We start from the raw sequence: 23284 nt of genomic DNA on the forward strand, positions 1-23284 counted from the left end.
TTAGCAAGTAACAAGAAACAAACAACTCATTGGTAAGGAAATTTTTTTATTCGATACTGTTGTGGATGCATCTTTGTTTTCTTTCTTCCCCCCTTTTTTTTTTTTATTCTTTTGGTGTTTTGAAACAAGTTCTTGCTATGTGGTACAGGCTGGCCTTGAACTCCAGCGATCCTCCTGCCTCAGCCTCCTAACTGCTGGGGTAAGAGACATGCCCCACCATGCAGGGCTATCTTAAAGTTTAAGAAACGTATCCCAGGCGGTCAGGTTCCAGTTTCCCCACATCACAAAGCCACAGCCAAGACACTGGCAGTGCTCACGGGCAGAACACCTGTCCCCAGCGGCTCCACTCGTGGTCCTGGGACTCCTGCTGTGCATGCGACTGAACTGAGCCATCTCTGTCTCTTTCACACGTGTCTTTCAAAAGCCACTCATAATGAATCTGCTCTCTGTTCTACTTTTGTGGGAGAATTCCTTGTTCTTAACACTAAACCCCTTTTTCATGGCAGCTACTCAGGTTGGTATTTTGGCAGTGTTTCGTGTCTGCTACATCTGAAACAAACTGTAAAGCAGTCTGTTACCATCCCGTAGCAGTGACGCCTTCCTTGCTTGCCCTGTGAGCTCACTGTATTTCCCAGGGAGCTCCCGGCTTGCAGTTTGGAGCCCTTTCCCATGCACTCGGTTTTCACCCACTGGGCAATCGGATGGCGTTACCCCTCTCTCTACAGAGCCCCCATAGCCTGGCTAGAGGCATCTGTGTGTGTGGCTGTGGGGCTGCCTGTCCACCATGGAGTCACAGGCTCCCTGTCCAGTCCCGATGCCGCATGGCTGCACCGTGCCAGGCTCTGCCCTCACAGCTGCAGGCGGTGCTCACCATGCAGCCCTGGAAGGGTTCACTTCTGCCAGCAGAAGCCATGTCCAGCCCTACTGCTGGACTGGCATGTGACCTTGGACAGATGACCTTGTTTGACCCTTGGTTTCCTCACTCAAAACCCCGATGGAGGCTAAAGAGCCTCAGGTCACGCAAACCAGTTACCCCATAGAAGGTCTGGGGCTCGGTGGGCGTGCGGCCCCCTGGGCCACTATTCTTTGGCTTCCTTTTCAGTTAGAGCACTCCTGAGGTCAGAGTCATGGTGTACCCAAAGAGCTCTGCTGAGGCTGAGGTGCACATGCTGCTCCCAGGCCATCCCTGTGTGGACCATCTGGGCTGCCTCCGCCTCCAGGGAGCCGTCCCTGACTGCCACAGCCCAGCAGGACTTTGAGTTAGAGGAGCCCTCCCTCCCCAGCACACAGCACGGAGGAAGTGCTCCAGGATGGGAACAGACAGACAGACAGACCACGTCTGTCCTGTGGTGCAGCCTCCCTGGAGCAGAGTCTGAGCTCTATTTCTGCCTGACCCGCCTGTCCCCAGCCCGCTGCCCACACAGCTGTCCCCCAACTCCACGGCGTGACTTGAGGACAGCAAGTCTCTCTTTGCACGTCTTTTATTTCTCTGCATTTGGTTTCTACCTCAGCGCCCGAGAGCTGTGTCCTGTGGACACACCCGTGAATGGCACAGGGGCTGTGCTGTGGGAGGCTGCCCGACCTCTGAGAGCTCACGGCACAGCTTCCCCCTCAACCTACAGAGGGCCGCACACAGGGTGAGCAGCAGACAGCTGGACAGGACAGGGCGGCTGATGGCACAGGGTTCCGGGTGGCCACCAACATCCCAGACGCAGAAACCATGCGTCATGTCTGGAAGGCGCCAGGCGCTGGGGTCCCCAGGAGTTGCACCCCTCCATCGAACCCCACGACGTCTCAGTCCTGACAGTGACACAGCACAGGCCAAAGCTGGCCTGGGCTGGCAGCCAGTGGTGTCGCACATCCAGGGGCCCAGCAGCCGTCTCTCCTGGCCTCCTGAGCCCCCAGCTCCAGACCCAGGCCGCTCTTTCCCCTCTAAAAGGTCTTTCCCTCGAAGGCCCGGAGATCAAAGGCAGTGTCCAGAAACTTCCGCAGGGACACCAGGTGAGTGTTCCTGTTGCCCGTGGCAGGCGCAGCGGCAGGCTCTCGGCCAACATACCTGAGGGGGACAGGAGGGTGAGGGCAGCACTGGGGGGCGCTCAGCACGATCCTGCCTCTCTGCCAGATACTAACCATGGGACACAGAGGAGAAACTGACCCCACGGGGTCACCGGACTCAGCCATGAGGACAGCAGAGGAGGCTGCAAGCCCCTACCATCTTCCCAAAGACAAATGGAAGAAAGGGGCGCTAAGTGATCACCATGCCCCCCACCCCGGAGCAGACTGGTCCCCTCCAGCCTAATCCTGGCCTCATGGCGAGGGGAGGGACCCCAGGGCTCTGAGGGGCCAGGCATGGGGCTCAGACCCAGGGAGGAAGCTGGAGACGGGCAGCGGGCTCTGCAGCTCAGCTCTGGCCAAGGTGCACACTACGGGCCGGCTGTCCTCCTGCCCGCTGGCCCCTTCCCTCTGTGGGAGGGCAGATTGGCCCACGTCTGTACCATATGGGCCGGGTTCGGCCAAGGATGGTCATGAAACGCGGGCTGATGTAGTCATAGTAGCCCATGTTCTTGTGTTCTTCCTGACACCACACCAGCTCAGCTCCTGGGAACCGCGCGGCCTCCTGCTCGATCAGGTCGAAGGGGAATGGGGAGATCTGGGGGTGGAAGAGGGGCACAATGGAGGGGTGGTGCATCCTGGTTCTGACAGCCTCGCTTGGCCTGGCCAGCACACTGCTCACGTCCCCAACCCCGCCCATGGCTCCAACCCCAGGAGGGCCTGGCACACCTGCTCCAGACGTGTGAGGGCCACCTGCCCGTCCAGGCCCTGGCTGCTTCGCTCCTTCACCAGGTCATAGTACACTTTCCCCGTGCAGAAGATGAGCCGCCGCACCTGGCCGGGAGTCCGCGCTGCCACCCCATCTTCCGGGATCACCCGCTGGAAGCTGGTCCCTGGGAGACCAGGGGGCACCGTGGGTGGGGACAGCGGTGCAGAAGCCCCGGCTCTCGCTAGCTGTGGGAACTGGCCAGGTTTGCATCCCAAAAGATTGAGCAAGAGATGGATGGCGCCCTGAGATGTCACAGGAATGGGTGGAGAAAGGGACCCAGGACAGAGCCCTGGCAGTGCCGTTTCGGTGCTGGGTTTTGGGGGTATACTGGGGAGGACCCCTGAATGGCAGCATGGTGACACAATGCACCATTATGGTGCCATCTGCCACAGGACCTCCCAGCCCCTGTGCAGCAGGTGGGAAGCCAAGCAGCTGTCCGGGTGGACACTGAGCTCTCCCCTCACCACAGCCACAGCCTTTCCCTTCCTGAGGGTGCAACGCTCCAGGGTCCCCGCACTGCTGCACCCCATGAGGACCCTACAGCACAGGGCACCTGGAGGGGAGCCAGGGCCAGGTGCTCGGTCCAAGCTCAGTACTCTGAACTGCCTAACTGCCTGATTCAGCCACCTTCCCCCATAAGAGCAGACAGAAAGAAAGACAGACAGACACACACACACACACACACACACACACACACACAAGCAAATGCCTGTCCACACACTGCCAAGGTCCTTCCTGCCTGGCCCTGCCCTGCCCTCTCCAAACGACCTGCTCCAGCTTCCTGTTACCCCAGGGACCCCATGACTTCCTCTCAGACTCCCCAGCCACAGCTCCAGTGCATCTGGTCCTCCAGGGCATCATATGAACCCCCTACCCCAGGTCAAGAAGGTCGAGAGCTCCCCTAGAGGACAACAGGGCCAGTGGGGTTTGCGTGGCTCACGAGCAATGGAAATAGGTGAATGGCTGACTGACCGGTGAGTGGACAGAGGACACTCAGGCCCAGAGACTGCAGCACTGCCGGACTCCTGCCCCTGGGAACCCTTGGCAGAGCTGGGCAGCCCTAGTGCAGCTGCAGGTCGGCTGTCTCCTCTTTCCAAGTGACCCGGGGTGGCTGTTGTGCCAACCTCCCCACAGCCCCACTGTCCTGGGGTTTACAAAGCGTCAGACAGGAGGAGATGGAGAGGCACAGAAGCTGCACCACAGGCCCTGGGGTCCCAAAGGGCCGCGTCCCCAGTGTGGGTGTCCAAGGCGCCTGGCAGGCAGGCACGCACCTGACACCATCTGGTCAAAGCTGGACTTGGCCTCCGGGTGCCTCAGCAGGGACTTCGGTGTGAAGATGATCAGCTGGAAGGGAAACACACACCCGGCTGCCAGCGGCCCCTGCCCGCACAGCCCCAGCCTCCCGCTGCACCGCAGTGCACTGTGGGTGGACAGGCGGGCGGGCGGCACTCACGGGCTTGCGGAAGGGCAGCAGGATCTGCCGGCGCAGCACGTGGAAGTAGCTGGCCGGCGTGGAGCAGTTCACCACAATCCAGTTGCAGTCGTAGAGCTGGCTCACCTCGAAGTCCTCGGTGAAGACCTGCCAGGCAGGGCGGTTGGAGTGGCCACCACCACTCACGAGTGGGCTGCCCTGCAGCCGGGGGGTGGGGGGGTCCCCTGTCTGGGGTCCTGGCCAGCCACACTCACGGGGTAGGCATCCGAGTCATCATTGCTCATCTGCAGGAACCTCTCCGGCCGTGCTGATGAGTGCTCTGGGCCCTGCAAGCAAATGCAAGGTGACCCAGGGCACCAGGACATCAGGGAGCCCAGGCCGGGGGGCTCTGGCCGGCTTCCTGGGGACAGAGCCCTCGCTTGGAGCCCAAGCTATGGGGCAGGAGCCCACAGGAAGAGGTTTGAGGGCTGCACAGGCTACTTGTTGTCCAGAACGGCCAGGGACAGCGGTGCCACCCTAACCAAGCACCGCGCAGGGACCTGGAGGTGCTGCTCACTCATCCCAAGTGTGGCCCCAGTGGGGAGGCTCTGCCCCCCGCCACGCTCAGACGAGGTGAGGGGATAGCACAGAATGCAGAGCCTGCCCAGCCCCCAGCCTGCCTGTGCCCGCTGGGCATGCCTGGGGCGGAGCTCACCATGCCTTCCATGCCATGCGGCAGCAGCAGCACGATGCCATTGTGCCGCACCCACTTGGCCTGGCCCGTGCTGATGAACTGGTCGATGATGCACTGGGCCGTGTTGTGAAAGTCGCCAAACTGGGCCTCCCAGAGGACCAGGGCGTTGGGGCTGGCCATGGCGTAGCCCAGCTCAAAGCCTGGACAGGGGACACCAAGGAGGAGGTTCCAACCCCGCCGGCCCGTCTTCACCATGGTGGTCCCCTCCCAGCGGGCCAGGGCGCATCCAGGAGCTGCTTCCTCCTGAGAGGCCACCCTCAGCCCTCATCGGATGTGGCCAGGTTCCACCCTGCCCAGCCCAGAGCCAACCCTAAAGACACTCATTGGAGAAGCAGGGACCACGTGCCAGGAGGAGCCCCCAAAACCACGTGCAGAGCTGCCAAGAGAGGGGAAGAGGCCCCCGGGGACAGGACAGGGGACCCGGCAAGGGGCAGAGGGAAAGGGGGAGGGAGCTCTGCTGAGGACTGAGCAGAGGTCAGCCAGCAGGACAGGCACAGTGAGAGGAACCCTGGTACGGGGCTTCCGGGGTGCCAGGCCCAGGAGGCAAGATGGCTGGAGCCGGGTAGAGGCTGGCCAGGCTCAGAGCCAGGGGAGACTGTGGCCCTGAGGTTCTGCTGCATGCTCTGCCTGGGCCCCGTGCTAGTGCTTAGGGACAGGGCTTGGGTGTCCAACTGGGACCCCTGAGGATCTCCTGTCCCTCCTATCCCCAGGTGGGGTCCCCTGGGGTCCCCCCTAGGGCTGGGCCTGCTGGACCCACCCAGGACTCCGTACTCTGACAAGGAGCTGTTGCACACGGTGTAGGGGGCCTGGCCAGGCCAGAGGTGGTTCATCGGGACGCACGTCCTCCGGTCCACTTCTTGGTCGTGGAGAACATGGTGCCGGTGGCTGGGGAGAGAGGGGCCAAGGGTTAGGTGGGGAGCAATGGGCTGGCATCTGTCATCCCAGAGCAGGAGAGCAGGGGGCAGGGGCCAGGCAGGTGTCATCACTGCATCCAGAAACCTGCAGGGCAGCATGGTATGGCAGCCTGGCCCTCTGCACCTCCCCTCCTGGTCTCCACAGCACTGCCCACATGGCACACTGAGGGTGATGGAGCAAAATTCAAAGGTCCCAGCACCTCTGGGCCTCAGCTTCCCACCCTGAGGACTTCCCAGGAGCACAGCAGAGCTGGGCACCTCCCTGCCCATCTGGCTGGCCTGTTTCCTTCCTGACAGGCGATTACCACAGAGCAGTCCCCGGCCTGGCATAGGGGGCACTGCCCAGCAAACCCAAAGGCCAGCCAGGGACTTCAGTGAATCCCAGAGAGCAGAGTGGCTGCCCAGGGCCCTGGTCGATGGGAAAACACAGCCTTGCCCAGAAGCCACACCACCACAACCGGGTACCATGGTGTGGAGGCTCCTGTGGTCCCCATCTGGATCCCAACACCCAACAGGTGAGACAGAGGTGCCTGACAGCAATGGAAATAAAGGATCCTGAGGACCAGAGATGGCCACAAGCCCGTGCTGGTCCCCAGCTCCGACCACCCATCTGGGGTGGGGCTGGGACGATGGTGGGATGGGATGCAAAGTCCTTAGCAAGACCTGGGAACAGCGGTGCCCGGTCAGGAGACAAGGCCTGGAGTCCACCTCACCTGAATGTGCCCCGCTCCACGTCCTGCCCACTGAGCCGCACGTGGATGCCCTCCTTCAGCAGGGAGCCGAAGGCCATGTACTCAGCCAGTGCCCAGTCCACTGTCCGCTTCCGGGTCATGTCTGCTCGGGCACGCAGGATGCGGGACAGGCCTGCAGGGAGGGAGCGGGGAGGGAGGAGGCCCTGAGGGGCTGGAGACCTGGCTGGGACAGCTCAGACAGGCATGGGCAGGCTGCAGGAGTGGGGCTGCTGTGGGGACCTGACCCCAGCCCCCAAAAACACAGCAGCTGCTTCAGCTGGGCATCATGCCCAGGCTGGGGTATCACACACCCTCTAAACACCACACGTCCCTGATTTCCAGGAGAGGAGACCGAGACTCAGAGAGGGGAAGCCACGCACCCGGCCTCACAGGCGAGCGGGCCCCTGATCCCCTGATCCACAGAGATTGGCGCTCACACGGACACTGCAAGCAGGTGCCCAGCCTCCATGTGCATTTTGTGGGGGTTCCCCTGGAGCTACTCCAGACACAGAACCCCTGAACTTCCCAGGCAGAACCAGGTGGCACAATACAGCCGGCAACCACACAGCGCTGGGTGTGGCAGACCCAGTGGAGGGACAGAGCCACCCTTGGTCCTGCTCTCCGCCCAGCTGGGGAGGCCCTGGAAACTGTGTCCCTGATGCCCAGGTGGGATATGCCTCATGGCACTGAGGGGAGCCATGATCACAGGCACCCAGGGCACACAAGACTTTGAGATCTGAGCCCAGCATCGAGGGGCCAAACAGGGACATGCCACACTGCCTCTCTCCAACCCATCTCCCTGCAGGGTCAGGTCTGTGACCACGGCTACACTGACACTGCAATGCAACCACACCTGTGTGGATCTTAAAATCCTCCAGGGGCACAGAGCTGGCCACGGTGCCGATATGGGTCAGCACGTCCTCAGGGATGCCGGTGGGGGGGCAGGTCATGCTCTTGGGCTCCCCGTCTACATTGAAGAAGCCTGGAGGGGACGCAGAGACTGTCCTTGTTGGGTGGCAGGGGGCTCGATGCCCTGGACAGCACTGAGGGCTGCAGCTTCCATGCCCTGGCTCTTGGGTCTACACCAGGCTGGCAGCCCAGCCCCATCACTGCTCCCCAACCAGAGGTCTGAGCTAACTGTGATACCCCCAGGCCATCGCCCCTCCACCCGCCTGCCCGACCTGCAGGTGGGGCCCCTTACTGGGCAGCGACTGCTCCTCTGCACCCCCTGCTCACCAGGCCAGGGGGAGTCCAGCCAGTGCTTTATGTGAAGGATCTTCTTGTCCTTGGACCTGCCGTAAGCCTCCTCGCAGATCCGGTCATATTTGGCGATTTCTTCCTGTAATGGGGACGCAGGTGCAGACCATGGCTTGGACCCATGGGCTAGAGCTGCCTCTGTCCCTGCTTGTAGTGACCTTGTGTCTGCAGAGCTCCCATGCCCCTGGCAGGTACCCGAGGGCTGGTGACCTGCTGGGTCCCTCCCCGCTGCAATCACACCTCTGCCCCTCTGATACCTGGGGATGCTCGGGAACAAGGACCACGTCCGCTACTTCTCCAGACCTGCCAGCAGCCCGTGGTCCCACGGCACCCACCTCGAACTCCTGCAGGGTGACGGTGCCCTCGGTGATGAGCTTGTCGGCGTACTTTTTCAGCACGGGCACCTGCTGGTGGATCTGCTTGTACATCAGCGGCTGCGTGAACATGGGCTCGTCCATCTCGTTGTGGCCACGCCGGCGGTAACAGACCTGCGGGTAGCAGGGGCTCAGACCCAAGTCACCAATGCCTCTTGGTGGCACTGAGCTGCCCACCTACAAGGCTCGGCACAGCAGGGGCAGTGACGCATCCCCGCCCAGCCTCAGCCCCAACGCACCAGGTCCACGACCACGTCCTTGTTGAACGTGTTCCTCCACTCGGCCGCCACGCTGCAGACGTAGATCACGGCCTCGGGGTCATCGGCGTTCACGTGGAAGATGGGTGCATTGACCACGCGGGCCACGTCAGTGGGGTAGGGCGAGGAGCGGGCCATCCGCGGGTCCGTGGTGAAGCCGATCTGTGCGAGCAGAACCAGCAGCCTCTGTCTACTTTGCTTTTGAGACAGCCTGGTTCTGAGCGCCCAGGTGTGAGCAATCCTTCTGCCTCAGCCTCCTGAGCACCAGGAGCACCTGCCCTTCCTGTGGGCTGCCCACCAGATGGTGCTGACCTCAGAGACTGGACGGCTCAAGGAGCCTCAGGCTCCCCCGGATGATGAGGGAGCGCAGGGCCCCCCAGGTCAGCCAGGACAGGAGTGGCTTTGAGCCTCAGTGTTCTCATTGAGGACGAGGTTCATGAAAGCCCTGCTTCAGAGGTTATTCAAGAGCAGTGCTGGGCTTCCGGCTCTTGCCCGAGCTGGTCCCAACTGCAGTGGCCTCTGCGCTGGGGCACACATGGCACTGCTGGCCCAGGTTCACCAGGGCCCGGCCAGGCCCACGCCTGCTCACCTCACCCCACACCTTCTCCATGCGCACACCTGCCCCAGGCACCTGCGGGATGGAGCCCAGGACCCTGTCAGGTGCAGGAACCAGGGCCACCTAAGTCTCTCATGTCTTGTATACACATATCTGTACATATAGGGACACATGTGCTCAGATCCATACGTATACATGGAAAGCACCTGCCAATTTCACAGACCAGGATCTGCGGCTGGGGCCAGCTGCCCTACCTGCGGTCACTGATTGGCAGAGCAGGGAGAGGGAGGTTACTGAGCTGCTACCCTCTCCGCCACCTGCTGCAGGCCATCAGGAGGGATGCAGAGCCTGGCACTCGCCTGGTTGTTGACAACGACATGCACGGTGCCGTTGGTGGTGTAGGAGGGCAGGTCACTCAGGTGGAAGGTCTCGTAGACCACACCCTGGCCAGCGAAGGCTGCATCCCCATGCACCAGGATGGACATGACCTGCAGGGCACAGAGTGAGCCAGCAGGGTCTGGTGCTGCCAGCCTGCTGCTTCTGTCCCAGGACCCAGGTCCAGCCCCCCCACAGGCCAGCTCTGCAGGGGCACAGCCCCACAGTACCCGGCGCCCCAGCACCCGGCTCCCCAGGGCTCAGCACCCTCTCAGGCACAGGCGTGCACCTTCTTGCCCTGGGCATCCCCACGGTAGAACTGCTCCGCCTTTGTCTTCCCCTGGACCACGGGGTCCACAGCTTCCAGGTGGGAGGGGTTGGCCACCAGCGACAGGGTGATGTTCCTGTTGGTGACTCGGTTGATCCTCTCGTGGTACATGCCCAGGTGGTACTTGACATCCCCAGAGCCCTGAGGATGGAGGTGGGGTGGGGTGAGCCCCTCCGCTCCTGAACCAGACAGGAAACGACCACAGACACGCGGGCCCACGGCGGGCTGGGTTCCCTTGCTCCTGACCCTGCTGAAAGCTATGTTGTCCCTGCCCCATCTCCCCTGGTCACACTGCCCCATGCAGAGCACTATCCCTCCAGCTGGCCAGATGAGGGAAACTTAGTGAGACTATCTCAAAATTCAAAAATTTTAAAAGGTGCTGATGATACAGCTCAGTACAAAAATCCTGGCTTCAATTCCCATCCTGCAAAGGAAAGACCAGAACTGAATCCCTACCTCACGCCTCACACCAAAACATCCAAAGCCATAGTAGCATAGGAATAAAACAAGACATATTCTACGTCTGGGAGCAGGGGAGAGGCTTCCTTCCTGAGCAGCACTCAAAAGCCCCACAACTATAAGAGCCGAGCAAGCTGAAGTGGAATAAATTCATCATGAGTGGAGGGGAAAATCCAGACCCAGCATTGCAGGATGAGAACCGAACAGGAAATCATTAATAAGGCAGATGCAGCAAAGGGTTAATGACGTCTGTATGCAAAATGCTTTTGCAAATCAGTACAGTTAAAGCCCCCAAACCCCTAGGAAAATGAGCAAAATCCATAAAGGGGAATTTGCAGAGCAAGAATACAAATGGCATGTGAGGAACACGGGAGAAGCTTGATACTCAGCTGAACCAGTGACAGAGCCCTGGTGAAACAGGGTCATTCACACGCCCATCACACCGGCAAGGACGAGGGTGAGGCAGGACAGGGAGGGTGGGCTGTGATGAGGGAGCCCCCAGGCCACCCATCAAGCAAGGTCACTCTCCCATGCAATGCCCTGTGCCCTCACATAGGGCAGCAAGACCCCAGGGCCCAGTGCACAAGGTGGCTCCCAGGCCTTCTATGGACCAGGCCGTGCCAGGCAGAAGCGCAGTGTCCACGCTGCTCAGCGTCCACAGATGCAGCTGCAGATCACACGCTCCAGGGAAAAGCCAGCACCGTGGGCAAAGTGACAGAGGTAGGCTCTGTCTCAGCCTGGGAGCTCCTGAGTCCACTGCCCAAGCGCTGGGCTCTCTGGGGACACTGGGACCAGGGTGTGGCACCCACCTCATCCGCAGCCTCCAGCTTGGGGTCAAACTGGCAGAAGATTTGCTCCAGGTCCTTTCGGATCACATTGGCCAGCACGTTCAGCCTGCCCCTGGGACCACAGGCCTGGGCTCTCACCAGCACTGAGGCCACGACCACCGCAGCCACGCGACCCCTCTCCCTGCCCACCTGGACCATCAGAGACAGATGGGGGCTCCAGGCCCTCACAGGCTGTCCTGACCTCCAGGCATGGGGAGGAGGGGTGCCAGCTCCTTTACCCGCATGCTGGTGATACAGGAGGCCCTCAGGGTCAGGAGCTGCCTGGCTGCATGGCAGGTGCCCCCTTGTTCCCCCACTGGGACACTGACCTCACTCAGGACACAGCAGGCTGGAGCTACCAGAGAACCTGCCCGCCAGCTGAGGGGGGCACTGGAACACAGGGGTTCTCCAGCCCAGCCTGAATTTCCTTCTGGGACTCTAGATCCAGAGGCACAGAGCTTAGTTCACCTCCACAGACCCCTTCCAGGGACACCAACGGGACCACCTCCCCAGGCCCGCCCACCTCCCTGGGAGGCATCCTCCACACCTCCCTGAGCACGGGAATCCAGCCTGGTACAGATGTACATGGCAACTAAAGTTCATCTTTCACAGCCCAGCACCCCAGAACCCCGGGCCTACGGAGATCCCTGGGGATCCACAGCTCCTTGGCCCTGCAGGATAGGCTGCCCTGTTTTGGACTGGCCTCTCCCTATTCTGGAGGTGCTGCTGGAGCCTGGTGCACACCTCACAGCCCTCTGGGCAGAGCGCGTCTGTCCTGGGTTCCTATGCCCACTCGGGAGTCCCAAGCCCTCCTTAGTGATCATTGGGCTGACCATGCCCACCAGGTGCCCGCCACTCCTGCCAGCCTGAGACCTGCAGTTTCATGTGCCTGTGCTTGGGCTGCTGGGCTGGCTCTGCTGGCCTCTGTCCAGACACTGGACACACCCAGCTGCTCAGAGCACAGGGTCTGTGACGTGACGGAGAGATCTCTGTCCCTGGCAGGCCAGCCAGGACAAAGCCCCGGACACCATGCATCCAGACACCCCTAGAGCCACGCAGTCCTGGGTAGGCAAGTCCTGCAGCCTTGTCCCCAGACTCCTGTCCTGGGATGACTGGTGAGCAGGCCTCCAGGCCTCCCCAGGGTGCAGGGAAACATGCCATGGGTCCACAGAGCCCTCAGCTCAGCTCTAGGGGTGCAAGGAGGCCGCCTTCCCAGCCTCTGCCCCCACCTCCCTGGGAAGTGTTCTCCATGCCTCCCTGATTATGGGAACCCAAGAAGCACAATGCTTCCCATTCTGAAACTCTGTCCTTTTGGGGGCAGTGGCAACTTGGCCAGAGGAAAGGGAAGCCCAGAGAATCCAGTCGTCACTGGCCTCACGTGACTGCCAAGCACCTGGCTGTTTCTCAGATGAGCGGGCAAGGCCTGGGAACCTTGAGGACCTGCCAGGAACTGCCTATACCCCAAGGCTCCACCAGCACCCCGCCCTGATTTCTCTGGTTTGGGGGGCAGCCCCACCTGTGCGGCATGCCCAGGATCACGTTCTCAATCCCCATCTCGCTGGATTTGTCGATGATGGTCTTGAGGGCGGGGATCATGACCTCACAGCCCTCCAGGCCGAAGCGCTTCTCTGAAGACCATTTCCGGGCCAGGAAGTCTTCAAATCTGTGGGTGGGTGGGGGCGGGGGAGGCTCAAGCAGCAGGAGCTGGACACCAAGGACTGAGGAAGAGCTTCCCACAGAGTTCAGGCCCCACTCCGGACACCACCCAACTCTTACCCTGCATGGAGCCCATGGTCAGCACAGAGAGCTCTGCCCACCCTCTGCCCACCCAACTTTCCCAGCAGAACACCATCCCCCTGCTCCTGGCCACCACTTTCTGCAGAGGGTGCTCACCAAGCTCCAAAGACCCCACCCAACAGAATGCAAAGGCCAGTGCCCACTTCACTGCCCAGGAAGCCCCTGCACCCCGCTACAGGAAGAACCAGCTTCAGAGCCCTCTGAGGGTGAAAGAACCACCACCACCGCCAGGGGGCGCCCGCACTCTCTGCACCAGAGCCCCTGTGTACCCAAGCATCCTACAACCGCATCCTACAACCGCATCCTGCTGCTCCCTCTCCCGGCGCCGTGTCCCCTGCTGCTGTGATTTCCCAGAGTCCCAGCCCATCCACCTGCCTGGCTATGCCCCCGACCAGCTTCTCCCGGACTGAGTGGCGCTGACCTCATGGAGCGCACCAGCCGGGCCAGCAGGGTCCGCTTCTCCTCGCTGGAGAACTGCATCACCCCGGGGGTCTCGAACTTCTGCCGGATCCACTGGCACTGCTCCACGTCGTTGATGAACATGAACTCCAAGCCGATGTGCTGGCAGTAGGTACTCTAGGGACAGGAGCCAGGACAAGGGGCAGCGGGCCTGGATCCAGGCCAGGAAAGGGAGCCCACAGCCTGCCACCCCAGGGCCCAGGCTCACCTCCAGCCTCCGGATGATCTCCCGCAGGGACAGCGAGCTCTCAGAGCCCCCGATGAAGGTGGTTGTGGGCAGCTGGAACTCCTTGTCCAGATCTGCCTCCTGCAGGTCGTAGAAGGCTGGGGAAGGAGTCCCAGGTGGCCAGGAGGGAGGAAAGGAGGTCAAGCCCCAGCAGACGGCATCCTTAGACCACGAAGGGGCCCCTCCGCCCACCCCCTTCACACTCAGCTGGCACTCAGAGGTGAGGGGCAGTCCACCTGCCACCAAGCAGGGGCCCAGATAACCTCACCCGGGCTGGGCATGGTGTCCTGCCTGGGGACATGGAAAGACATCTTTGGGGACACTGAAGTAGATGGCAAAGGTCGGGGCACCACCAGTCCCTGTGGGCTGAAGCTGTCCTCTGGGCCCAGGAATCCCACTGGGCCACTGGGTCACCTGTGCTGGCCAGCCCTGGAGTGCCAGGTCACAGGGAAGGGTCTCACCCAACTTATCAATGGTTGTGATCAAGTCAGAGGGCACAAAGGAGTCCAGGTCTGCATCCAGAATGCCCAGGGGGTCCAGCTGGGCCACATGGTGGCCCCGGATCTAGAGAGAAGGGTAAAGGGTAAGACCATGCTCTGTCCCCTGGGACAAGCCTTCCGCTCCCTCGAGTCCAGCTTTGGAATTCAAGTTTGCAGGCATCACACTGTGCTGCTGCCGAGGAGACCCTGGTCAAGGTACCCGAGGCCACAGGAGCCTGCCAGCTACTAGGGAGGATGAGGCAGGAGGATCACAAGTCCAAGCCCAGGAAACTTAGGCAGCCCTGTCTCAAAATAATAAGTTTTAAAGTACCAAGGATGCAGCTCGGTGGCACAGCACTTGCCCAGCACGTGCAAGGCTCTGGTCTCATCTTACAGGTAAAGGTATGTGGTCCTGCACTGTAGTTCTGTGAGTGACAATCACGATGTTCTAGGAACTGCCCCAGAGGCCACTAACAGGACCCAGCATACAGGTAAGAGAAACATGCACAGAACTGTCAAAGGAAGGAGGAAAGTCCTCGCCCCTGCAGGACGCAGATTCCACAAGGTACTGTTACCAAAACGTGAACTCTAGGATGTTCTGTACAGTGAGCCACCTCCATGTAAGAAGGCAGAGACATAAGGTGCATGGTTATCACGCTAAATAGAAAGCGTTACAGTTAGGGATGAGGCAGGAAAGGGTGGAGGGGGGAGTTAAGGGTACATCCTGCTTTCCGAATTGCCTTAGAACCTTGTTCGTCTTTTACATTATTATAAAATAAAGTCTTAAACTTCAAAATAAAATGAAACAAAACCGAGTAAGTACAGCCACGCACAGATACGCAGCGGACTCTTCCCAGTGGTTAACGCAGGGTTCTCTGAAGACTTCAGGAACAGATTCCCAAGCTCTTTCTCTTGTCAGTCTGTAGGGACAGTGCTAGGCTTGTTATCTCAAGACTGTCATGTGAGAGTTATGGGAAAATCAAATAAACCACCGGACTGGCGGCCCGGAGGACATCTATTTTTGGGCATCTTTGAAAGATGCCTCCATAAGATTGACGAAGCCAAGGACGCAGCCGAAGCCCTGCATGGCAAGCATGGAGTCGCGTGGGTATAATCCATTAACATTTGCTATTTTTCCAAAACAAACACATTTCCAGGCTCTGATCACTGAAACGACTGAACCAGCAGGGTGAACCCTCCCAGGGCTCCCCAGAAACCCGGGTGGCTCTAGCAGGGCAGAGATGAATGTGGACCATCTGACCAGCAGGGGCCAGAGCACAGCTCACAGGCAGTCCTGCACAGGGCAATGATATACACCGAGGTCTGCAAGCAAACGGAAACTCCCAGAGCACATTCACATGACTCTAAAAAAGAAAAGGCCTCCTCTAGGTACTCATGAAGGATTTGGGGAAACCACCTCACGTTTGCACATTAGTCAGTAACAGGAAATAGTTAGCACGACCTCACCCTTCCCACACAACGAGCACCTCAGGATAAAGGAGGGAACTTAATCCTGGCAGCAGTGTGAAATAAACTAAGAAAGTGGGGGGAGACATTCCCGCTTCTGCAAGCCCCCATGAAAGGCGATTGTATTATCCACGGCTGCTCATTGCCCACATCCCATTTGGAGGGGAAATTCAATCTGTACCACCAGATCTCACTACCAATTTCTAGAAATTACAAAGGGACAAGGGAACAGGTGAAATGACACCATCAGGATGCGGTCAGCAAAACTCAGACCAGGAAAATCTACGGAACAAACGACCTGGTTTCTGCCACCAAAAGTGACGAGGCACCCAGGAAGAAGCAGAGGAGCCTGGAGAGGACTGGAACAATCACGGCTGCAGCTGGTGAGTTCGCTGGGCTTGTGCTTCAGCTAAGCATTAGAAGGAGATCAAAAGTCAAAAGCCGGGTATAGGCAACCACTTTGAAGGCAATAAGATTTACTATGATGCCCATTATGGTTTGACTATTATCTTCTTTTGAAATCCTGTAAGGTCTTCAGTGTAGGTTTTATTGGTCTTGTTCTGTACTGTTTTGATCAATTCTATTATACCTGATGATATAGGCAACTCTTTTTAAAAATAGCAAGAGGCACAATGGTAACCACTTTTGATCACCTGGTATTCTATTTTTGCATCATGTACTATGTCCATCCTTCTGTTCTAACCAATTGTGTTTTGCTTAGTCATGTTTGGTTTCTCTTCAAAAAAAAGTAGTAAGAACTGTGGGAGTAAAAAAACCCTAAAAGTGTAACTGTTATTGTAAAAAAAGAGAGGAAAGGAAGGTGATCTAAGGGATATAACTGCATGTATGTTTGAGTATGTAGGATGGAAAACCATATTACTGAGCTTTTGTTGGATCACTGAACGGAACTGTCTGCAATCTCACTGTATGAATGTCCATTTTATATGCTTTAATTTTATAATTTGGACAACTGTTTCTAAGAAAGCAATATGTAACCTATTAACTAGTGATTTTCTAATGTATATTTTTTTCTTGAAATTCTGTATTATTTGTATCCTTTTACTGCTTTTTTTCCTTTTTTCTCTTTAAATAAAAAAAAAAAAGTCAAAAGCCAGCTGATGGAGAATAGTGGGAGGCCGAGGCAGGAGAACCTTAAGTCGAGGCCAGCCTGAGCAACTTAGCAAGACCATTACCTCCTAAAATGAAAAGGCTGGGGTGCAGCTCAGTGTGGGGGTCCCATCCCTAGTATGCCCAAGACAAAAGGCAGCAGGAGTATCATCTGCATATTTGATGACATCAGGGACCACTTGCAACTACTTTTTGGTGTCTTATGCTGTGATATGCCATGGTGGCGGGCTTGTATTTCTTAGAGATATTCCGTAACCAGAGGGCACCTGGGCATGGGTGAGTGCCAACAGGAGGGCAGGAGATGAGACTGTGTGCGGGCTGATGGTGGCCCGGGACACCACTCTCTGCCTTCTGTAAGTCTGCAAACATCTTCGGTGACCTTTGCGTCTCAGGGCAACCTGCAGGGGGTCAGACCACAACTCGGTCCCCCAGCTGCTCCTCCACCGTGAGCAGACCTCTTTGCACCTGCGATGTTGGGAACTGAACCCAGGAGCTTGCACTGAGCCCCAGCCCTCAGGGGCTCACTAACTCCACTAAGTTCCCCAAGCTGGGTGGAACTTGCAGCTTTCTGCCTCAGGCTTCAGCAGACTTTTGCTAGGCAGGGACACAGCAGGAACCCCTGATTCCACAGACCACGCTGGGGCGTGGTCACGAACTGCTGTGCAGTCAAGGTCTGCTCCATGAGGTCCCAGGAAGTGCCCTGCGTGTCACAGTCCACACTCGCCACACAGTGCCTTGTCCTCCCTGGGCAAAGCCAGCCTTGCGGTGTACAGCCCTGTCTTCCCAGCGTGACCAGTCCAGTCTGGGGGCAAAAACACACCTCAGAGAGAGGCTTGGGAGCCGATAGTTCACTGTGTCCCCCGGGTCCTTAGGGAACTGTGTGCAGGACCACAGGAGACAACCACAACCAGCCGATCAGCACAGGCAAAGCCTCGGGGGCGAGGAGCGGGGTGAGCAGTGCTCCAGGTGAGGTAGCAAAGGCAGGCAGAGCAGCAGGGGTGCACGATGCTGGACCCAAACAGGACTGCGCTGCCTTACCTGGTAGGCCCGGATGAGGGACTGCACGGCCAGGTGGTCCTCCACCAGCTTGCTGGCCTTGGTCCGTCTGGAAGGCACGGGCCTGCCCTCGGGGGTGGCGAGTGGTGTCTCCCCACCGGCTTTCCGGAAGAAGCTGTCCCAGGACTGGGTGGGCCAGAAGCAGGGAGAAGGGCAGGAGGAGGTGGGGGGCCCAGGCTGGCACCCCGGGGCGGGGTCTGCTTTTCCCTTGGAGCCTTGGGACCCAGAGCCTGCTCTGTTCAGGCCTTGGCTTGGTGTGGAGGTTGAGGGGCAGGGGAGTGTGGCTCGAGGGCTTCTGCTGTGACAGGGGCTGCTGTGGGTCACGGTGGGCCTCAGTGGCGGCCCCTGCCAGGTGGCCCTGTTGCACGCCCACACGTCTCCCCCACCAGCAGCTCCGGCCACTAGCATTTACACCACAGATGTGCTCACACAGCGCGCCCAGATGTGCACACAGGGCCGTTCCCTGCAGGGCTGTTTGTAAAAGTGACAGTGCAGAATAGACTCGAGACACTGTCAAGCAGAAGTGGGTGAACAAATGCAGCTCACGTTTAGGACCTGGACTGCTGGGCGTCTTAAGAATTCAAAGGCGAGGTTCACTGCAGAGGCAGTGGGGGCTGCTGAGGGGCGCTGTGACGGCATGAGGAAGGCACGTGCAGAGGCATGAGCAGGGACACACACACACACACACACACACACACACACACACACGAGCACTGATGTGCTTTGAGGTGGGAAAGCACTCGCCTCTGCTCACTCCACCCAACGCCAGCAGAACCAGGCAGAGCAACCTCCGTGAAAGCCACCTGCAGCACCCTTGGAATGGCACAGCTGCATGTGTGTGTGGAGACAACACGAGGGGTGGCAGCACACAGGATATCAGTCCCCAGGGCTGGGGCAGCACACCCACAGAGTGGAATATTATACAGCTGGGAGAAAGAACAACAGGGCTCTTCATAGACTGGCGTGGATCAAGCTGGGAGACAGACTGCCCAGCAAACAAGGGAGGAGCAGAACGGCACTGGTTCGCGTTACTTTTGTGTAGGAGGGGGAAATTCAGTTGTTTTGCAATGAGTTTATGTAAAGCAAGTCAGGGACAGAGAAAAAACTAAGAATGAACTGGAGGCCAGGAGCGGTGTGGAGCCTGAGCAGCTGGGGGTGGGTTTGGAAGGAGCTTTTGGGCTTTGCCTACTTTGTGTTTGGGTCTTGTGGCTGCAGAGTGTGTGAGGAGAATGATTTCAGTCCCCACTCCCCGGGGTCCGATCTAATGTGGGTACCATCAGCAGGTGTTTACTCCACCACGTCTTGCAGCTGTGTACACTGGAGGCTCTCATGCCAAACGAGGGGAATCTGGGATGGCCAGGCATGAGGAGCGGGAACTGTCAGGACCGCCTCCCACCAGCTAATTCATCAGCTCTGGGACTGCCGGGGTGAGGTGAAGGCACCACCCCGGCTCTCCCAGCACCGTGCTGTGCCCCCTTCCCCTCCCTCGGCAGGTGGGGTGCTGACCTGGTGCACACTCTGTGGGTTTTCCAGCCAAGCCGAGTACATAGCCTCCACGTAACTGGAGCCACCTCCACTGGTGCCATTGGGGAAGGCGGCTGAGGGCTCGGAGGACCTGCTGCGCCAGCTTCTCCTGGGGATGCCCCGTGTGGCCAGGAGCCCCGTGGCCTGCGCCCCAAGCCGGGATGGCAGCAGCCTCAGCTGGCTCATCCTAGACACGAGGGAGAAGGACAAGCCACAGGCCCAGGACTGAGGAGGCCCCGGCTCCACAAGCCCCTGTCAGCCAGGACAAGGCAGAGGGGACGGATTGACCCCTGCGATCCTGGGTCCACTGTCCAGGGGAGGGCACAGCAGTGGGAGCCCTGAACTGCTCTCCAACAGCTCATCTGACAGTGTGCCTGAGCAGTGCCCAGAGCACGCCCAGCTTAGGTCCCGAGGTGGGCATGCAGCCTGCCACTCCTGACCTCCGGCAGGGATTCTCTCAGGCACTGGAGTGCCATACAGAGTCAGGAACAGGCAGAAGAAAGGATCCAGGAAGCGAAGGGACAGCAGGATGGGGCGCAGGGGTGCCCCCACTGTCTTAGGAGACACCCAGCAGAGCTGCATCTGTAGCCAGGGCGATACAGGCTCTGCTGCTGAACCCACTTCACAGAGAGAGGACCTTGGCTTGGAGGAGTGGCAGAGGGCAGAACCAAAGGCCACCTAGTGCCCAGCTGGCTCTCTGCCTGAGCTCTCTGCCCTGGTCAATCCTGCCCAGGCTTCAAGCAGCCCAAGGGCACACACAGACCAGATGCCGCCAGGTGGGGACAGGAGCTCCCCAACAATGGGCTTTTGGTCGGGAGGATTCCTCCTCCCCCGAGAGGACCGGAGTTCTAGGGGCCGCCTTGGGTCCTCCCCACATGGGCAGGCCATAGGCTCACGAGGTCCCTGCTCTCCCATCCCCACCCTCAGCCTTGAGTCACGTCTGGTCCTCCTGGCTGCTGGCAAATGCCCTTCTGCTTGGGGACCTGTGGCCTGTGACTGGAGTGCAGCCCCAGAGCCACCCCATCAGGAGCCCCCTGCCTACACGCACAGCTGGGTAACCAAATGAGCAGTGTGGCCTACTGGCTCCCAGCCCTGCCCAGGCCTGGCCTGTGCGTCCCCGATGCCCCTAGCACAGTATCTCTGCCCAGGAGCCACCTCCCCACCCTGCGCCCCACCAGCCCTCCACAGGCAGGGCGTGGCCTCCCCATGCCTCTGCCTTCTTTCTCTCCCATCCTGTCCTGGAAACTCACTTGGGAGCCAGAGGGTACGGGGTCTCCTAAACAGGAAGAGAGGGCTCCTCCAGTCTTAGCAGCAAGTCTGGACAGAGGAAAAGAAAAACAGAGACAAATCCCACCCAGGAGGGAGGAAGTGGGGTCAGTGGGATTTAGTTCCAGAGGCCCAAGTGTCCCTTCTCCTGCCCAGCCCCACCAGCCGGCTTGGTCAGGCCCTGAAGAGAGGGCCCTTGGGGCCGGGCTGTCCCCAGAGCAGCAGCTCTGTCGGCTTCGCGTGCCGTCTAAGGTCGGAAAGCTGGGGGTCCCAAATCCAGGGTTGCGCCAGGCCACAGTGACCAGGAGCCCCTGGACAATCAGGAGGGTTTCCCGTCCCAGGCCACCAAGGAGCCCTGATTACGGAGCCGGACCCTTCCCACGTCCCACTCGTGCCAGCCCCACTTATTCGCAGGGAGACCAAGGCAGAAGAGGCTCAGCGACGGGGGCAGGGATAGGCATGGTTCCAGGCCCTATCGGCCCAGGTCCGTCAGTGGGCACTGCCCCTCCTTCCCTGCCCAGCTCCCTCTGCCAGCCTCAGCCCCACGGGAAGACAGGGCAGGCAAGGACAGAGGCCCTGCCACTGCGCCTCCCACCACCGGGCCCTGTCTGGGGTGCAGGAGAGGTCCGGCTCCTGGACGTCAGGCCTGGGCGGGGGACCCTGCACAAGACCCCGCACCGCATCACCCCACCCGCGGCGGCCCTGCAGAAGGCGACCTGAGAGCGGGTCAGGGAGGACGCCCACTTCCTGGTCTGTCCCAGCGGGAGCGTCTGAATTAAAGCCTGGAGGGGTTAAGAGAAAGAGGACTGGGGAGTTCTGGGGGGCTCTGCCCGCGGGGTGCCGGAGGGAGGCCTCCTCCCGGCTCATCCTCCATTCTGCTGGCGCCTTGGGGTTACTCCTCCCCGTTACCCTGATCTCCCGAGAGTGGGGGTCGCACTCCCCACGCTAGCTGCGCCCTCAAGCCAGTTCTGTCTCTCTCGTGCCTCAGTTTCCCCACTTGGACCGCCCATAAAGCGTCTACAAGGTCCCAGACTCTGGAATTGCCTGCGTGTACCGCGGCGTGCGCGACCCTGGGCGACCCCCGACCTTGGGGCGCCCCCTCCTCCGACCGGGAAAAGCGGGGTTCTCCGGGAAGCTGCATAGGTCCAGGGCAGAGCCGAAGCCACACCACCCCCATTCCCCCCAATCAGGACCCCGCTTGGGGAAGCGTTCGGTGGTGCCCAGGCAGGAGGGGCGGGGCGGCTCGGCGGGGTCCGGCCGGGTCCTGGTCCACGCGGGGACCCGGCTGCTGAGCTCACCGTGGGCGGGGTCTGCGCAGCCCGCGCTCCCAGCTGCAGGTCTGGGGCGCTGCGCCGAGGGGGTGCGCAGGCCGAGGCCCGGTCACGTGACGCCCCCACCCCCGCGAGCGTGCGGTGACGTCTGGGGACGCTGCGCCCCGCCCGGCGCTGTCCGTGGTGCTGACCTCCCCGCGCGCCCGGATGCCCCAAAAGGGGCGGTGCCTTCCGGGCGCTCGGTGCCCGCCTGGACACTGGCGCAGTGGAAGGTTCCGCTGTCTCGGGGAGTCTGGCAGGAAGGAGAGGCGCAGATCACAGGCCGGGAACCCCGCGCCTGCTCGCCCCTCCCGCGTCTGGGGACGCGTGCATTCCGCGGGGCGACGCCGAGGCCCCCGCGGGGAGCCCGAGCTGGGTGTACAAGGCTCCGGATCCTGGGGCCCGCTGTCCGAGCTCCCATCCTCTGCAACAATACAAAATGCTTTAAAATTCTCATACCTGAGCGTTGGGTCTCTGATTTTTGCGATAGGAGATACCCTGTTCTATGTGGTTTTAACTGGCATATCTCTGATCACTCGTGATTTACAGCTCATTGTTAGTTTTAGGTTTTAAAATGCATTTCTGTCAAAATTTCCTTTGGGTTTTTTTCTCTCTCATTTGTCAGCAGGAGCCCCCAAGATAGGAATGTGTCTTTCACACCATCTTCTGTGCGCCCCTGGCTCCCTGCAGCAGGCCCCCAGCAGCCCGTGCTGCTCCCAGGCCTGCACCCCTGAATCTCAGTCTCAGTGCAGCAGCTGGTTTTCCTGATAAGCTGCAAGTTCAGATCGTGTCACCCACCTGCTCAAAACCCTCAAGTGGCTTCCCAGACAGTCAGCCTGAAGTTCCCTCATCTTGGATACGTCAGGCTTAACCACACTTAGAGAAGACAAATAGGACACCAAGTGACACATGTAACATAAAGTACTTGTGTTAATTTAAGGGCTACATCCACAAAACTGCAATATCCATTCTACAAGAACACACCCAAATCCCTGTCTCATATTAATATGATTGCTGGGGGAGGGTATTGGCAGAATAACCACACCATGCTTGTCAACTGCCATGAGCACGATTATAATTAACTCTACCCTCTGAACCTGACTTCCCCCAAAAGTTACTTACTTGGAGATATTTAGAGGTTTGTGTAGCTAAAGGCCACATCTTGCTTGTTTACTGTTGTATCATCGTCACAACAGTGGGCCAGCTGATCGCACTGTTGGTAAACATTTTTAGCAAGTATTTGTCGAATGAATGAATGAGTCATCGGGCTGTTGACTTGATTCTGAATGATGAGGTGGTGGTGTCAGATGTGGCTGGGGTGCAGCTCAATAGTAGGACACATGTGTAGCGTTGCCCAGCCTCTGGGCTCAACTTCTAGCACCCAACAAGCACAGGTCTGACACAGAAAGGAGGAGGCACTGGGAATGCCTTGATCGCAAGCGTCCAGAATGGCCCAGCTTGCTTAAGCTAGAGGAAAGAGCTGACAGGAAGGCGGTGTACAAGTCATT

The 23284-nt window shown here is 59.4% G+C and overlaps 1 protein-coding gene across 10 annotated transcripts; it reads right to left on the reverse strand.

Moving 5' to 3' along the window:
- Window positions 1–1465: 1465 nt before the first annotated feature.
- Ogdhl (oxoglutarate dehydrogenase L) lies at window positions 1466–21908 on the reverse strand. Of its 10 annotated transcripts, XM_063233774.1 has the most exons (26): window positions 21765–21807; window positions 21183–21248; window positions 20451–20517; window positions 19183–19387; window positions 17659–17802; window positions 15791–15901; window positions 14008–14110; window positions 13529–13644; window positions 13283–13437; window positions 12581–12727; window positions 11047–11137; window positions 9740–9919; window positions 9435–9563; window positions 8502–8681; window positions 8224–8376; window positions 7868–7970; window positions 7485–7613; window positions 6614–6764; window positions 5744–5871; window positions 4948–5126; window positions 4508–4579; window positions 4275–4400; window positions 4093–4165; window positions 2782–2945; window positions 2496–2650; window positions 1466–2056 (listed from the first exon to the last, which is right to left on the reverse strand). In XM_063233774.1, exons 4-26 carry the CDS (start codon window positions 19384–19386, stop codon window positions 1933–1935), a joined length of 3117 nt encoding a protein of 1038 aa, XP_063089844.1. In that variant the 5' UTR covers window position 19387; window positions 20451–20517; window positions 21183–21248; window positions 21765–21807; the 3' UTR covers window positions 1466–1932. The 10 variants fall into 10 exon arrangements, with proteins under 10 accessions (XP_063089844.1, XP_023419246.1, XP_063089845.1 ...); XM_023563478.2 differs by lacking the exon at window positions 21183–21248 and having other exon boundaries at window positions 21765–21907; XM_063233775.1 differs by lacking the exons at window positions 21183–21248; window positions 21765–21807 and adding an exon at window positions 21553–21719.
- Between the last annotated feature and the right edge of the window lie 1376 nt (window positions 21909–23284).

The sequence above is a fragment of the Cavia porcellus genome, unplaced genomic scaffold (assembly GCF_034190915.1).
Source record: "Cavia porcellus strain 051 isolate PalLab524CR breed Dunkin Hartley unplaced genomic scaffold, mCavPor4.1 scaffold_23, whole genome shotgun sequence".
In the NCBI taxonomy this organism is placed as follows: Eukaryota; Metazoa; Chordata; class Mammalia; order Rodentia; family Caviidae; genus Cavia; species Cavia porcellus.

Excerpts from the sequence above, each read along its gene's own strand:
- Ogdhl (XM_023563478.2), bottom strand. The coding sequence starts at position 19,386 with ATGAGCCAGCTGAGGCTGCTGCCATCCCGGCTTGGGGCGCAGGCCACG. Across the intron at positions 9,920-11,046 it reads AGCTGGAGGCTGCGGATGAG|GGCTCTGGGGATGTCAAGTA; the intron begins GTGGGTGCCACA and ends CTCCATCCTCAG. Across the intron at positions 6,765-7,484 it reads GGATTTTAAGATCCACACAG|GCCTGTCCCGCATCCTGCGT; the intron begins GTGTGGTTGCAT and ends CCCTCCCTGCAG.